This window comes from Polypterus senegalus, chromosome 7, assembly GCF_016835505.1.
Source record: "Polypterus senegalus isolate Bchr_013 chromosome 7, ASM1683550v1, whole genome shotgun sequence".
Lineage (NCBI taxonomy): Eukaryota > Metazoa > Chordata > Cladistia > Polypteriformes > Polypteridae > Polypterus > Polypterus senegalus.
Genome location: NC_053160.1, coordinates 161290376 through 161307054, shown reverse-complemented (window position 1 = coordinate 161307054; position 16679 = coordinate 161290376). Strand labels below are relative to the sequence as shown.

Here is a 16679-nt window from a genome sequence, read left to right as displayed (position 1 = left end):
CCAAGGCCCTCTCAAGCAAAAAGTGGGTACAGAAAATGGATGAATGATGCATTATATATATATATATATATATATATATATATGCTGCATAATCTTGTTAATAAGTATTTGCCTCCTAACATATTTGACTGCATTATTATTCATATATTTTCTCAGTGACATTCATCATTATTACTGAGAAAAGTTGTTAACATAAAGGAATTCTACAAACCAAAGAAATTCCTGAATTAATATGTTGGAATGTGTTTATATTTAGGGATTCTCTTTTTTTTTTTTTTTTTTTTTTAAACTGTTGGAATAATATTTTGTCCAAATAGAGAACAGTTTAAAAAGTAGTGATTCTGCCTTGGTGTGTCTGTCTTTTTCAAAGTCTCTTTAAAAAATTTACTTGAGAGAAAACACAAGTAGGATGTATCTCTGGGCATTCAGACTTGTCTTTAATTGACTATGAAAAGTGCTTCAGAGTCATAATCATAATGTAAACGGTGAGGAAAAACAATTCATGGTAGAACATCAAGGCAGAAACTATTTCTTGCAAATAAGAACAGTAACACTCACCTTATTTATGCCAAAATAAATCTGGATAGTACTGAGGAATTTCTGGAATAATGTAATTTTGTTGAAGAAAAAATCGATGATTTGCTAGTCAGCATTCTTGGATTCTTTAGAATATTGCAGACTGTCTTTATTACTGTACATGAAGTTGTTGGGTCAGCTGGCAAAGTAGTATATTGTTTCTGTTGTGTAAACGTACTGCAGATCTGTGATGTTCAGTTGTAGAAGATTAGTGACGTTAATCATTGCTTAGCTATTGGCTGAGCAAATGAGCTTGATGGACTAAAGAGTCTCCTCTTGTTTGTCAAATTTCTTATGTTCTTATGTACAGTCCCTTTTTAATATTTGTAAAGTGCTATAGAGCATGGGACAAGTGTTTAAATTGAATGTGTGACTATGATTATTTTATGACAATAGGTGTAACTTTATATTAAAAAAAATTGCTGCTGATGCATATTATAATAGTAATTTATATATTATATTGACCTGACTCGAAACAGTACACATTTCATCAGATGTCATAAACATAGCCCATCTGTCAATTCTCACAGCCCATTTATTCTAAATACAAACATGACACTCTCCAAATGCAAAAAATAAATAAAATTATTCAATCTGGTTTTTCCAGTATAGCATCATGATGAGTTAGAGCCTATCCCAGCAAGAAAGCAGAAATTTGATTAAATAAAAACCAGCAAATAAAAAACATTCACTATATGTATCAGGCTTAATGAAACCAAAGAACAAGGAAACACTGGACCCTTCAATTATTATGTGAAGTAAATGACAAATGCAGAAAAGCTAGCCACAGATTTCTGGAGTGAGCATTTTAACAAGACGAAAAAGTGTCTAGGTGTGTGGCCAGAATTTCATATTTGCTAGTACTCTACATCCTTTTATAGTCATGATCTTTAATAGGACATATGCATATCCCACAGAGAAATATTTGCTAGTACTCTACATCCTTTTATAGTCATGATCTTTAATAGCACATATGCATATCCCACAGAGAAGTTCTGGGCCACAAGGGTGTTTTTATTATGTTGTATATGTTAAACCATTGTTGAATCACTGAACAGTATATAAAATATATGCGTACACTGATGAGCAAAAACATTATGTCTGTTGCCACATGGAGTGAGTAATTTCAACTAACTCGTAGTAAAGGCAGATGTCAAGGTTATATTAGATGGTAAGCTGGCATTAGGCATTCATAGTTAATGTATTGAATGCAGAAGATATGGGCAGATGTAAAGACCTGAGTGAATTTGATAAGGAGCAAATCGTTGCGACCAGATAAGTTGGACAGAACATTTCTGAAAATGGCAAGACTTGTGTACCTCTACTGATGGTGGTTTAAGGAGGGAGAAACTACAAATTTTCAACAAGAGTGTTGGATGGGCAAAACTTGCCGATGCAAGAACTCAACACAGGCTATCACTTGTCTGGTATAAATGAACAGAAGGGGTACTATAGTACAAATTGCAGGTAATTTTAATGACAGTTATGGGACAAATGTGTTGCAACACACAATACATTGAACCCTACTTTATATGGTACTGCGTAGCTGTAGTCTAGTCAGAATGCCCATGTTCATCCCTGTCAGCCATCAAAAGGACCTACAATGGGCATGCAAGTGTCAGAACTGGACCTTGAATCAATGGAAGAAGGCGAATAAATCCCATTTTCTTTGCTATGTGTGTGTCGTTTGCCTAAGAAAGTGCTGGCACCTGAATACACTTTGGGAAGAAAAAAAGCCAGTGGAATGAGTGTGATGCTTTGAGTACTGTTCTTCTGGGAAGCACTAGGTCCAGGCATCCATACGGATGTTAGTTTGAAGCATACCACTTTCCTAAAGTTTGTTGCAAGCTGGGTATACCCATTTATGGCTATGGTATTCCCCAGTGGAAGTGGTATCTTTCTGTAGAATAATGCACCCTGCCACACTGCATGAATTGTTCAGGAATCGTTTGAGAAACTTGATGAAGAGTTCAAGGTATTGTCATGGCCTCCAAATTCTCCCGATTTTAATCAAATTGACCATCTGTGGGATATGTTGGCATAACAAGTCCAACCTGCGGTGGCTCCGACTCGTAGCACTACTGCTAATATCCTGGTGCTAGATACCACAGGACACCTTCAAATGTCTCATAGAGTCTATGCCTTGGTGGGTTGGAGCTGTCTTGGCAGCACGCAAAGGACCAGCGGTATATTAAGCGGGTGGTCATAATGTTTTATGTTTCATTGTATGTGTCGTGCTTTTTTTTAATTGCTCAGCGTTCCGTACTGGAAAAAGTTCTGGGAGAATTACAACTCCCGGGTTTTACAACTTTAATTAACAAAGGGCATTGTAAAAGAAATCATATGAAATAAATCTGTGATCATCGCTCACATTTGCTGGGCTTAGCAAACCGATATAATGCTCAGATGAAATGAGACTTTGTAAACTGGGAAACTGACAGAAAGTATGTTAGGGCTGAAGAATCAAGAGACCCATTAAAATACAGTACAGCAGGGCTAGAACAGAAGAAAAAAATAAAGCCATATTAGTCACAATATCTGCTGTTACACTGGTGTACATTCTCACAAAAAAACCTAACACAAAAAAATACAGTATAGGCAACTAAATTAAAAGGAAATATAGGCTTTCTTCAGCAGTTGGTGCAGAATGTGGATTGACCAAAATATACAACAATCAGAAACATTAACAATATAAATTGCAAAGAAGCGTTGGGATCACAAGACAAGAAAAAAATTGTCACTTTTAAAATTGCAGAAATAAATACCATTTTGGCCAGTTGCTTAAAAAATCCACACAGATAAAAGGCAAGGCTGGTTAATGCATGTGCGTAGCTTGTTGCACTGTGAGAACTGCCCTTGCAGACTTGTGGTTCAAAGTCCAATGCTGTAGTCACAAAGCCTCACTGCTTGTGTGGTTACATTCACTAATCATGTGAACTAATCATGTGAATGTAACCACACAATATCTTGTAGTGTCATGCAATCATAATCAGTTGACACTTTCCATAATAAATGATGTAGATGTTCTATTCTCTTTAATGTGGAAAGGTGGGGGTCATTAAGAAATTATTAAGCAATATAGTAAGAAAACTAATGTATCCTGAAGAACTCATTCATGTCTTATGTGCTTGTTTGATTACATTCATTCGTTTTGTTGTACACAAGTGCATAGCACTGTTCTACTACAATGTAAACCCAGAGTATTTTAGCAGATAGATGATTTTTAAAGGGTTTATATCATGCTAATTTGTGGTCTTTTTCCAAAGTACACAACAATATTTTATAAAAAGTTAACTGAAATACTGCCTTATTATTATATCTTCAAGTTGTGTTTTCAGCCCTAATTTAGACCCCACCAATTAGTTCTTCTGTCATCAACATCATCAATTTGACCTTTAGGGTTATTCTGAGCTGCAGTATGTCCTTTACAGTGTCATACACCAGTAGTTGACCATAGCCAGTGTATACAGCTGTATTAAGATTAGTCATACTTGTCATCATGTTAGTAAAGTTGAGGTTCAGGTCTGAAAAAGCATGTTCTCATTTTGCAGTTTTTGGGTTAATAGTAAGGAGCATTTTCATAATCTCCAGTACAGTTGAACCTCAGTTCACGAACGTCTCGGTATATGTACAACTCGGTTTATGGCCAAAAAGTTCGCCAAACTTTTGCCTCGGTTCACAACCACACACCTGGTATACGAACAGGCCAGTTTCCCTTTTGGTTTGTACATGTTCAGTCTCTCCCTGTGCATTTCCTGTGCAGCGCGAGAGAGAGCGCGACACACACACAGGCAGCGCGAGAGAGACACGCACACACACACCACGAGAGAGAGCACGACACACACAGGCAGCGTGAGAGAGACACGCACACACACACCACGAGAGAGAGCACGACACGCACTGGGCTTGATTTTGTTTTCACTTCTGTTTCCAGCGATCGGTTTGTAGTGTGCATTGTTGTAATGTTATTTGTCTTGGTGGTTTATTAAGTTACGGATTTTTCCAAATATTCTTTTTTTTTCCCTGCGCTTAAAACTCATTAAAAAAGTGCTTTTAGCCAGCGGTTGGTAGCGCTATAGCGTTAACTATTGCAGTGTCAGTTTTCTCTGATGTTCAAGGTTTTCTCAGTGTTATTTAATGTTTTTACATTTAATTTACTATTATGCTGCGCATTCTATGGTTTAACTATATTTGTGCTTGAAAAACTTAAAAAAAAATATATATTTACATACAGTTCGTACGTTCTGGAACGGATTAATTATATTTACATACAATCCTAAGGGGGAAATTGCTTCGGTTCATGACCGAATCGGTTTATGACCAGAGTTTTGAAAAGAATTATGGTCGTGAACTGAGGTTCTACTGTATTCCTGTTAAGGGCCCTCACTGTATATTGGTTGATTTGTATTTTTCTTTTTTTTTTTTGTTTTTAATTATTTTTTATGCGATTCTTGTCTGTGACTGCATAAGGCAAGATTTGGGTCCAAATTGCACTTTTGATTGCAGTTGACCTGCCTGTGCTCTAATTGGAAAATCAAAATAAATGTAGCCAATTGTATCATAAATGAAGTAAACCACCTTGGTTAAAGACATCAGCCAAATAAGTAAATGTAACCCAAAGAAATGTGAACTTGGGTCAAGTGAGGCCAAATATATGGAGCATAACTGCATGAGTATCAATAAGACATTACAGACGTAAGAGTGTGGCAGTATGGAATTTTCAGTTTCTACAGCATATATGAAAGACAGGTACTATAATGGGACTTGTGGCATTCATTTCTGTACATTTCATGGATCTGACAAGTTATTTGCAACATCATTGTTCAGCTGGACACCTGAAGATTTCAGTAGTCAAAAAGAAGCAGTCTGCTGTTTGTTTTGTCTCTGTTTGTGGTAATATAGGTAACAGTTCAAGAACAATTTAAAAAAAAGATAAGATGCATTCAGCAAACAGAAGTGGAAAAAGAGAGTATCCTTTATTAAGACAAAACTTCCACGGAAACACATTTGGATACTTATATGTGAAATAAACCGAAAAGCTTCTCTATAAATTTATCAGTGGTGTAGTCTTCCAGTATTTCAAGGTCTGTGCAGCTTCAATATTTTTATCTTTCAGAGGAAATAAATGGAAGATTTTTTGTGAACATGATAAATGGAGAACAATCTGTCTGTGTTTCAATCTGTGTCCTTGTAGTTTTGTGGCAGCAGAAGGGCAATCTGGAGGAGCATGTGGTGATTAGACTACACTAGCGGGCAAACTTTCTAAGCAGCCATAGGAGCAAAAACTTCCCTCCCCTTAAAAACAAAAAGAAAGTCCCTAATTATGAGCAAATAAAACTAGGGTCTGGTTCATTTAAAATACTCTCAGTGGTAAGATGAAGAGGTTTCATTTTCTGAGCCTTTAAACTTGCATTTTTGAACTATGTCTACTGGGTATGGTTTTTGCTTTTAATCACTTTCTGGTCAGTTTAGCATTGTTCTTGGAAAGTTTATTTTGTTTGTGTTAGCATTTTGTGTTATATTTTATCCTTATTCATGTAAATTAAATGGTTTATTTGGCATACTTTAAACTAAAAGATGTACAGTAGCTGAACACTTATACCTTGTTTAACTCATCTGCACATTTTTAATTATTAAAGTATACCCCATTTTATTATTTGCATAAGTTATCTATGAATTAAAACTCAAAATTCACTGTGAACATGCAGAACAAAAATCTTGCTTTTTGAGCAAGTTATTTTGAGATTGTTGGTTTGCTATCTAGTTTTGATTTGCATATTTTTCTTTTCACAGAGTGACTGCTCCTTTTAGTCATCTTTAGAAGAATCTTGCAACAAAAAAAAAAAAGTTACAGCTCTTCTGAAGTAATGATGCTGAGGTAGACTGTTTTTCTTTCATTGCAGTAGCTAACTGTTTAAGAAGTGATACATTTTTAAACTTCATTATATTCATAATGATAACCATACTGTGTATACTGTACTTTATTGAAAATGTCAAGGTTGTTCTTTTTTCTGCAGTGCCTACTATAACATATACATAAAAAGTATGGCACTTAATCTGTTTAATTTCATTGTGTTTTGTATGTACAACTGATGCGAGAAGCCATGGCACTGTTTTTTGTTGATTTATAGACAATATGTTGCAAATGTTGAATCACTGCTTCTACAAAGTTATTGAAAATGATTTCTGTTGTGCTCTGTATAAACCAAAAGAAAACTGAATGATTTAATATATTGCATTGCTGAATTGTTAAGCTTATGTAAACTTTTTTCCTTAATTTGTGCAGTGCAGGGCAAAATGTTAAATAGAATTTTCAGTTATTACTTCAGAGCTATGCACACCTCTCATTCCTGATTAATGCTTTGTTTTTGTTAATGTTCTTTGGCCTTTTAATGTATAGAAATCCAGTTCAGAAAATACTGAACTGGCTAGAGAATGGCTTCTCTAATTCTGAGTCTCGGGTGACATGAGCATTTTGCCGTGACAACACTCACAAAACATGCTATACGATGATTTAGGCTACTGATAAAATGGCATCACATTACACAAAGCAGAGAATGTGATATGCATACACTGGAACATTTTAAAGATGACAAGCAACATGACAGCATATCTTTGGACTGTGAATGTCTTAGTATTACACTGATATAAAAATGTTTGCTTTGGTATTGACCCAAGCATCCAGAACCAAGTGCCAGAACTAAAATGGTACCAAAAAAATTAATGGGTAGCTCCTCTCCGCCAGGAAACTCCACTCCATCTCTCAACTTTGCAGCACTCGGCAAATCCCTCTTGGATTCATCAGCTTGTTTATTTAAATATATTCTTTTGAAAAATGGGAGAGGTATTTTGGCAGTTGTGATTTTGCTAATACATGACAGAGCACATGGTGCTTGAAAACTACTTACTACTACTACATTTACTTCCGGCACCAAAATTAACAAAGTACTGGTAATGTACTGTTTTAAAAATTGGGTTTTTCTGTATTTTTTTCTATACCACGCACACCTAGAATGTCTGCAGTGGAAGCATCAAATTTGCACATAGACTGTATAGAGTGGTCCACATCTAATTATGCAATTTTCATTATGCTATAACTTCTTAAGTTTATTACATATAAAAATCACCCGAAAAATCCCAGACCATCGAGAAGTGTGCAAACTGATGACATGAAGAATTGCCTTCGCGCCAAACTGGAATCATCCCCGCATAAATCAAAGTCATCCAGACGATCTTGATCTGCATAATTAGATCTGGACCACCCTGTAAGTTAGTTCAAAACTGGCTATGTTTTTCATATACTGTAAGATGTAAACAATACCAGCTACAACATAATTTAATTCATAAGGAATTCAATTCCAACAAACGTGTGATTGATAGATATGTTAAAGGTTCTGCTCCAAAAACAATTGCAACTAACTAAAATCACTCATTGCAGGTTGTGAATTATTTTAACTAATATTTTGTCTCTTTATTATAAAAAATATAAGTACATTATCTCAATTTATATATTTTAAAAGGAATAAATACAAACTGGAAACAGCTTACAACAAAAGTAAATTGTGTGACCCAGCAGGTAATTGAAACAAAATGGTAAGATTCCTGCCCCTGTCATAAGTTTGGAGTTTTCTTCTTTTCATGTTGTCTGTCTGGGTTTTGTTTATATCCTCCAATAGATATGCATATTGTGTTTAAAGGCCACTCTTGCCTATAGGCTGTATTTTTGCTTATAAGCACGAGTATACCTTTTGACACAGCATCTTTAATTGCACAATTGGTTACTGCCTTGATCCAGTGACAGACTTTCTGTGATAAAGTAATGGGAAACAAAGGTTTAGAAAATAAATTTCCACAAATCTGTAGAGTTAACAATAGCTGTTAAATTTTCCAGCTGGTTAGTTCATTATTAACATATCGGACAGAGTGATTTTCTTGGAAATGTGTCCAGTTTTTGAGTTGTTTTAGTTGAGTACAAAAGAAAAAGCTTCAAATACAGCAAACCACCAGACTCCATTATTAATGGTTAAATTATAAAGTCGCATATTCTATTAACCGATATAGGGATATATAGCATTTCAGGTTTTGCTTTAGCTTTTTCAGATTTTTCTGTAATGTTGATTCTTCAAATTACAGTTGATTTCTAAAGTATTGATTGTTTCATTGTGACAGAGGAAGAGAATCAAATGTTAAAGTGTTTACATGGAATTTTCACCACACACAAAACTGTCCTTTCTAAATTCTATAGCAGTTTTAATGCACCATAAAATTCAAAAAGATAACACTTATGCCCTGTCTTCATGGTTACAATTTAAATATGTGATGAGCTTTGACAAGCTGCCTAAAGGATCAAAGGTATCCTAGCAACTGGCGCTTTAAGGGACGGTGGGCCAGATTTAGTTGTCTGTTGTTTTGCCTGCTCTGGCCAAAGCTGGAGCCCAATTGTTTGTCTGGAAGAATGATAAATGTGCTGCCAAAAGGAAGGGAAATAAGTGAGAAATTGACCCCGTTAATGCCAGAAAACAAAGCTCCTTTCCATGTTGCTGTTCAGTTTTCAAGCTGCCAAGAATTTGTTCCTTCTTACTCTATGCCTTATATACATTGTACATTTTGACCACAGCCATATGAAGGCCCAGAAACATTATTAGTAACCCCCACTAAAATGGCAGTCAATATTTGTGTGTAGAGCCACATTTCAGTGGGCTTATAGTAAAGCTTTTTAAACAAATGAATGGACTTTAGAAGAAACACATACTGTATTTTGTAGCATGGTAGCACATTTTCCCTGATTTTTTTTTTTTTTTTCCTTTTCTGCTATAAAAACTTTCAAGCCACCTTTCAGTATTAATTGGTCCTGTTTGCTTGTCTTACTTATAGCCATTCTGTATCATTATTGAATGTCTTCAGATTCACAGTGAAAGCAGAAAGCATCCACATTTTCTCTTTGGAGGCAAAGTGCCTTTCTGTTCCGAGTGAAACGAAAAAACAATCATGTGAAAGGAGCTTGTTAAAATATTTGGAAAATGCCTTGGATTTAATACATCATTATATTTGTTAGTGAACTATTTTATGGTATGATCCCCTTTTTGTACATGAACCTCTGGGCCAATAAACTGGTATGACTGAACTGAAGGATATTTGGTTTTCATTTTCAACAGAAGTCATTCTCAGGCTTCAGGGTACTTAAGGTCAAAGGATTTCTCCCTTGGGTTTTACAATCCATTATTGGATTCTGTTTCATTTGTTGAGTTCTGCTTGCAATTTTACATTTTTATTATATACGTCTGACAAAGTCTTTATAAACAAAGAGCCACAACCCGTATGTTCATGTAAGTATGCTGGATTTGTATTTTGTACTCCTTGATAAGTGTGCATGATTTACTGGTTTATGATACCATTAGTAGATTGTAGAATTTATAAATTGCATATTTATAGTAGATTAGCTTTTTTCTTTCTTTAAAAGAGATTTATTTCTGCATGGAAGATGGTATATTTTTTAACTAATGAAAAGTAAAGAATGCTTTCAAAGGAATTTCTACATATTTATATTATTTTATATAGTGCTGATTTTCTTTCAATGTAAAATATGCTGGGGTGGGTCATTTGTATTGGTGCTTCATTCGCATAAATATTATTTGTACAGTGGAATAATACTGTACAGTGGATTTAGAAAGTATTCAGATCCCTTTCTCTTTCTACACACTGTACTGTGTTGTAGATTTAATTTTAAATGAAAATATTTGCCACTTTTGCCCATCAGTATGCACCAATAACCCATAATGACAAAGTGAGAGCGTGTTTTCAGTAAGGTTTTTAAGTGTGTTAAAAATCAAAAACAGAAATCACTCATTTATGAAAGTATGCAGACCTTTTGCAGTGGCACTCCAAATTGTGGTCAGGTGCATCTTGTTTGCTTTAGTTACTCTTGAGACATGTCTAGAAATTGATAGGATTCTACTTGAATTGAATTGAACTGACTGGATATAGTTTAGAAAGCCATTCACCAGTGTACAGTTAGGTCCATAAATATTTGGACAGAGACAACTTTTTTCTAATTTTGGTTCTGTACAATATCACAATGAATTTTAAATTAAACAACTCAGATGCAGGTGAAGTGCAGACTTTCAGCTTTAATTCAGCGGGTTGAACAAAAAGATTGCATAAAAATGTGAGGCAACTAAAGTTGTCTCTGTCCAAATATTTATGGACCTAACTGTATATAAGGTCCCACAATTCATAATGCATGTCAGGACAAAAACCAAGCCATGAAGTCAAAAGAACTCACTGTGGACCTCTGGGGATCATGGCAGAGTAGACTTAAAGCTGTAAAGCAGACTTAAACCTTTCTGCAAACATGTTTTTACTTTGTCAATAGGGGTTATTGAGAGTGGGTTGATGGGCAGCAATTGCAAATTTATCAATTTAAAACTAAATCTGCAGCAAAATTTAGCGTGCATAAAGTGAAGGGATGTGAATATTTTTGTATCTACTGTATACACTTGGACTATACAGTGGCATGCAAAGGTTTGGGCACCCTTGATTAAAATGTCTGTACTGTGAATAGTTAAGTGAGCAGAAGATCAACTAACCACCAAAAGACAAAGTTAAAGATGACACATTTGTTTTCAGCTAATCTGATGTAGAATCTTTACTTATCTCTTCATTTTATTTTGAAGTAGTAGGTCTTCTATTAAAGCTTTTGTGCAGTATGATCGCTTATACTGACAAAATGCTATCATTACCCAGCCAGAGGGATAGACATCTTTTGTGTCTTAAGTTCAGAGAAGACCTGATTTTAAGTTCACGTGGTGCTTTGTAATGCATAACATCAAGTAAATATAAAATTCCTAAAGCATTTTACTCCATTTCATAGTTACAGGGCATCTTGTCTTCCAGACAAAATAAAGCAAAAATGTTATATAATAGAAGATCAATACTTAAATTATAGGATATCATAATTGGAAGAGTTTACAGAAGAAAATTTGAAGTGATGGTACAGTACATGGAATTAAGCTTAAAGAATAAACTAAATACATTTGAATGATTATAGTAGTTCTAAAGAACTAATTTGGAGAATAAACAGTTAACTGTAGCCAAAATATACAAGAATAAGGATGGGTTTTCAATCATGATTTCTCATTTAACTTAAATGAAACTTCATAGATCAGATCACAGAGCTAAGTGAGTTTGTACTAAAAGTAACATACTGTGTTTTGAATAGTGAGAATGCCAGTGTTTGTTTTGTTTACTAGGTAATCTAGGGTGTTAGAATTAACAGCTTTGTAAATTAGTGGGTAAACTTTGAACACATCTCAGTATTGCTGAGGTCAACATTTTAGCTGAGTCATTTAAAAAGTGATTGCTTCAGTGCCTTCTGTATGTGTCAGAACTCTGACAGTTGTGATTTAGGCTTAATAACAACAAAACAGATCCAAGGCTTGCACTCTTAGAATAAGTTTAAGACCTAAAATTAAAAAAAAAAAAAAAAAGTATAGTGGCGATGCTGAAAACTCTGGTTCTAAAAGAAACCAACTTTAATTATGTTGTTATTTATTAGAAAACACAAGAAAGGACAATAGGGAACCAAAAAACGAATAGAAATATTTTGCAAGTTAATATCTCGGCACCAAACAGCTTGTTTAAATAGGGCTGTTTAGGTGGCACCTGATGGTCCTATTAGGTTGATAATGGAGGACACCAGGGTGGAATTACAAAAAATAAAAAAGGAAATTGCAAAAAATACAAAAAGTCTTAATAGAGAACCAAAAAAAGTGTGGGGGGAGATCATAATAGATCAGAAAATAAAATCACCATGGTACCACCAAAACCATTTTGAAATTGAAATATGTTAATAGTTTCTGGAGAAAGAACGTTGAAAATTAAATTATAGTAACCTAATTAACAGTTGATGTAAGTACTGTCAGTTATATTTCAAATGCTTAATGCTGAATTAATGGGTAAAGTTGAAAGAACCACACTCTAATATATAGGAGTTATGATTCCTGAGTAGGACTGGAAATCACACTTACTAATGTACATTAATTTTTTGCTGACACTTTTATTCAGTGTTACTTACAAGATTAGGAAACAGTACAGCTGTTTACATGTTTTTTTAGGTGAAGCACACACAGGTTATTCGACTTGCTTATGGGCACATTATGAATTAAAGGCAGGAGTTAAACTAGCAACCTTGTGCTATAAAGTTCAGTGCCTTAGTCCGCAATTAATTTCTTTTAATGATCAATTGTAGGAATTTAGAATATAGTGCCACACTTCTGTTGCTGAGGGAAGTCACTAACATAGGTGCTCTTTGACAAATTATATCTTCATGAGGTTTGTGTTTGGTGTTCTAGGTTTCTATGTGGCAAAGCAGGTTGGTGTGAGAAGTTATGAGATCTGTTAAAATAACGTTTAATACAGATGTAAAAGATTGGATTTTCCTATGAAATAAAACATGTAATAGCAGAGGAACCATGCTTTTCAGATCCATGAATGTGTACATTAGTTGTATCACTAGAAGAACAATCTCATCTAATACTACAGAAGCTGTCAGTAATGGCCATTTCAAATTTATAACTGCCAAACTTGGCTGTCATTAAGTCAGCACTTACTTTACTCCACTGACACATACTGTTCTTAGTTGGAATTTAAGTTGGAGGAGTCTTTATAGCTTCATGGGATAGTCATTTCCGATATATATCTTACATACCTGACTTTTCTCTGAAAGAACTAGTAATAATCAGATTAAGAAAACTGCACCACTAACCCACTAACATGTAGTTCCTAGGCAAGACAAAACATCTTTTTCTCATTGACACATGAAATACTTTTGCAGTTTTTGTGTATAGTGCACCTGCAATTCAGGCACCAAGCTTCATTATACTATGTATGCTAGGTACTAGGTACACATGACCATAAACCTGAACTGTTTATCCTCTTTGGAACTTGTTTATGTTGTTTTGAAAACTCAAACAACAACATTTGAGACCATTTTTATACCTGACAGATATTGCTAATTTCCAGTTCACCTAATATAACTCACCTGTGTAGCTGTATATTTATTATTATGATTTGTTATATGAAAGTTAAACTCCTTTTTCGTGTGATGCTTCCATTATTTTGACCATCCACTACAGGGGTAATCAATCCAGTAACTGATGTAAAAAGAAAAATCTCAAGTGTGACCTGACACAAACCCCCAAGTCTAAGGAGAATATTACAAAATAATAAGCAAGTAAGCAGGTAAATTAATAATACTGAGTAAAACTGATGGACTAAATGGTCTCTTCTCATTTTGATAAATCTGTAAATGTGTAAAATGCAACACTAAACATTTGTTCATGTTAAACATGGAGAAGATGCCATTTTAATTAAACCAGTTAGTTATGTGCAATCAAGGAAAAAAATAGGTATTGTGGGAGTAATTAGAAACTAATAATTCTCATCTGTTCTGTTTAGAAGTCCCTTTGCCCGGCCCTGCTATGCCATAAAAGTAAACTGAAGATTGCATCTAAATCCACTAATAACATGTGTGTTTTTAGTAAACAGACCTATCTTTTGCATGAAATCATTCCTCTAAGCATTATTAAGCTTCTCGGACAAAGCAGCAGTGTAATATGTAACATTCTGGAAGGATTAATTACTTTCTTTAGACCTATACAATTTTCAATTCTGTTTTGAATACTAATTTTAATCTGCATTGTTAATATTTGTATAGGGCAGGCTATGTACTCCAGATGTTTTTCTTTTGTTTCTGAAATTAATGAAAAGTATTAGTTTCTTGACCTTATATTTGCTAGTTGCTGGAAGATAGATTCCTGCTTTATCAGAAATTGTTTTTGTCTGTTCTGGATATTTATTTTAACCATTCAATGAGTGTTAATTTACCAAGCTTTTTCAGAATGTAAGATCCTTTATTTTGATTTTTTTTTTCTTTCTGGCAAAGGAACCGATATAGTAGTGGTGCTATACAAGAAGAGAAATAGCATTTTGTGGTAATTTAATTGGTAGGGTGCAAAATGTTATGAGTGCAAATCTTTATGCTTAGGTAATACTTTAGAGACACTTGTAATTAGTCTTGCAGTCAGGCATTTATGTTTGAATTCTCTTATAGGGTTTTCCACAGGTACACGTAAAATGTTTGCATATAAATATATTGATTTTGTAAATGGTTGCAGCAATGTTTCTTTGACAAACTGATATGTACAATGTATGTACTTTTTGTGTTTTTGTGAATTTCTAATTTCATAAAATCCAATCATTGCTACAGTAAGTGGTTATAACACTGTTCCTTTTTAGCTTACATACGTTAAAAACAAGTAACATCATTAAGAGAATTTGTTTGCATATATGCTTTAGGTGGTCATCTTGTTGCCTACTTGCACAGACTTTAAAACATTTAACTTGCAATGGTTTAAATCAATCATCATGTAATTATTAATGCAGTGTTTGTTGATCTATTGTTCCATCTTTTTCCTGGGAAAACAATGATGCATTTTTCAATCAATGCAGTTTAGTCCACTAACATTGAAACATCCTTATTAGGCTAAAAAAAGCACTGATGTGAGTGCCAGCCACAAACTTGAGTTGACAAATTTCAGTAGACTCTTTGGAATTTGTCATTTTATTGCTACATCTAATAGGTGGATGCCTTTAATTGATTTGACATGTGTCTTGAAAATTTTTACACTCAATGTTTTGAACAATTAGAGATTACCAGATTGAAGTAGAAGATTACCAGCTTAAAGTAGATTCAACATAACAGATGTATGACTGTGATTTATGGCACATATGTATACATTTATTTTAACCTACACTTCAATACTCTCTGAAGCCATTAAAAAGGCCCTATCAAATTTTTGAGTTAGAAGCTTTCGCTGCCTTTTTATTTTTTTAACATATACAAAACATGCTCCAATATAGTGTTCATTTCTGAAAGTTCTGTTTCACTTCACTGTTTACTGCAAAGTGCAAATAATCTGAAAATTATACTTTGCTGTTAACATTGGTTAACTTATCTACAACAGCTGGACACAAATAGTGCTGCATTATGTCTTTGATTTAATATTATTTACATATCATTTAAGCTTCTTCAAGGAAATCATTCTACATTCTATATGAAGCACTGGGAAACAAGTTGGGAGATAAGATGTTTTAGATAATCTTTAATTTGTTTTAGCAATCACATTTAATAGCTGCCTTGATCAGAAGCACTAGAATTCTCATCAGTCATCACTAATACTAGAAACACTAACTTGTGTTTAATACAGTAGCAAATTGCACATATCTTTCCAAAATATCTTGATTTTCTTCTGCTCATTTATTGCTAGAAGAAGAATGCTCATACTTGAAATGACAACTAGGGAAATGTTGCGATTGCAGTATTGTCTTCTTATCCAGATACTTTCTGTCTCTCTCTTTCACTCTGGAAAAGTGAACAAAACACTACTTTTGCTGCTACCACGCAAGACCTCTCGTGCAGGTTTTTGACTTCAGGTATTGGTCTCCCTTTCTTTATCAGTGCATTCTTTATATTATAACCAACTTTAGGAAAATCTGCAATATTGTCCATTTCATTCAAAGAGGTACCAAGTTAGCTTTAGCAAAGTGCCTAAGGGAACTCAGTGAGGGAGGACAGTATTGTGTGATTCAGTCATATAAAAAAATATTTGATCTTTTTTCTAATAACACTTTTTTTTTTTTATAAACCTATATTAATACATACAAGCAAAAACGCAGTGTGTGCACTGTAGGGATCATGGGTACCATACATGATTGTGTTAATAATTGAGCCTATTGCATTCTGCTAAAAGGAAAAGTATAGGTTGGGACTGTGTTTGTTTTGTCTCTGTAAATGTAAAATTGTGAATTTCATATACTTTGAAGTAAATGCATTAGGATAACAGCTTCTAGTTCCAACATTAATACTTCTGGCCACCAGGGGACACTCCAGCTTCCCTCACACCTGACACAAGTATAAAAGCACAAAGAGAGTTTTTATTGTCGGAAAAACATCTCTGTGATCGTTTCTCACTTCACAGGTACAAGTACACAGCAATATGCAGCACTCTGTAATACTCGTCTTTCTCTTTTCTCTCTCTATCCGG

At 34.3% G+C, this 16679-nt stretch overlaps 1 protein-coding gene across 3 annotated transcripts in view; it reads left to right on the top strand.

The window, feature by feature from the left end:
* sema4d (sema domain, immunoglobulin domain (Ig), transmembrane domain (TM) and short cytoplasmic domain, (semaphorin) 4D) overlaps positions 1 to 16679 on the top strand; it is a 138973-nt gene that overhangs the window by 42403 nt on the left and 79891 nt on the right. For all 3 annotated transcript variants that reach the window (XM_039759466.1, XM_039759464.1, XM_039759465.1), the window contains exon 3: positions 6370 to 6454. In XM_039759466.1, coding sequence (XP_039615400.1) covers positions 6444 to 6454 — 11 coding nt within the window. In that variant the 5' untranslated portion in view covers positions 6370 to 6443. The remainder of the gene's footprint in view (positions 1 to 6369; positions 6455 to 16679) is intronic.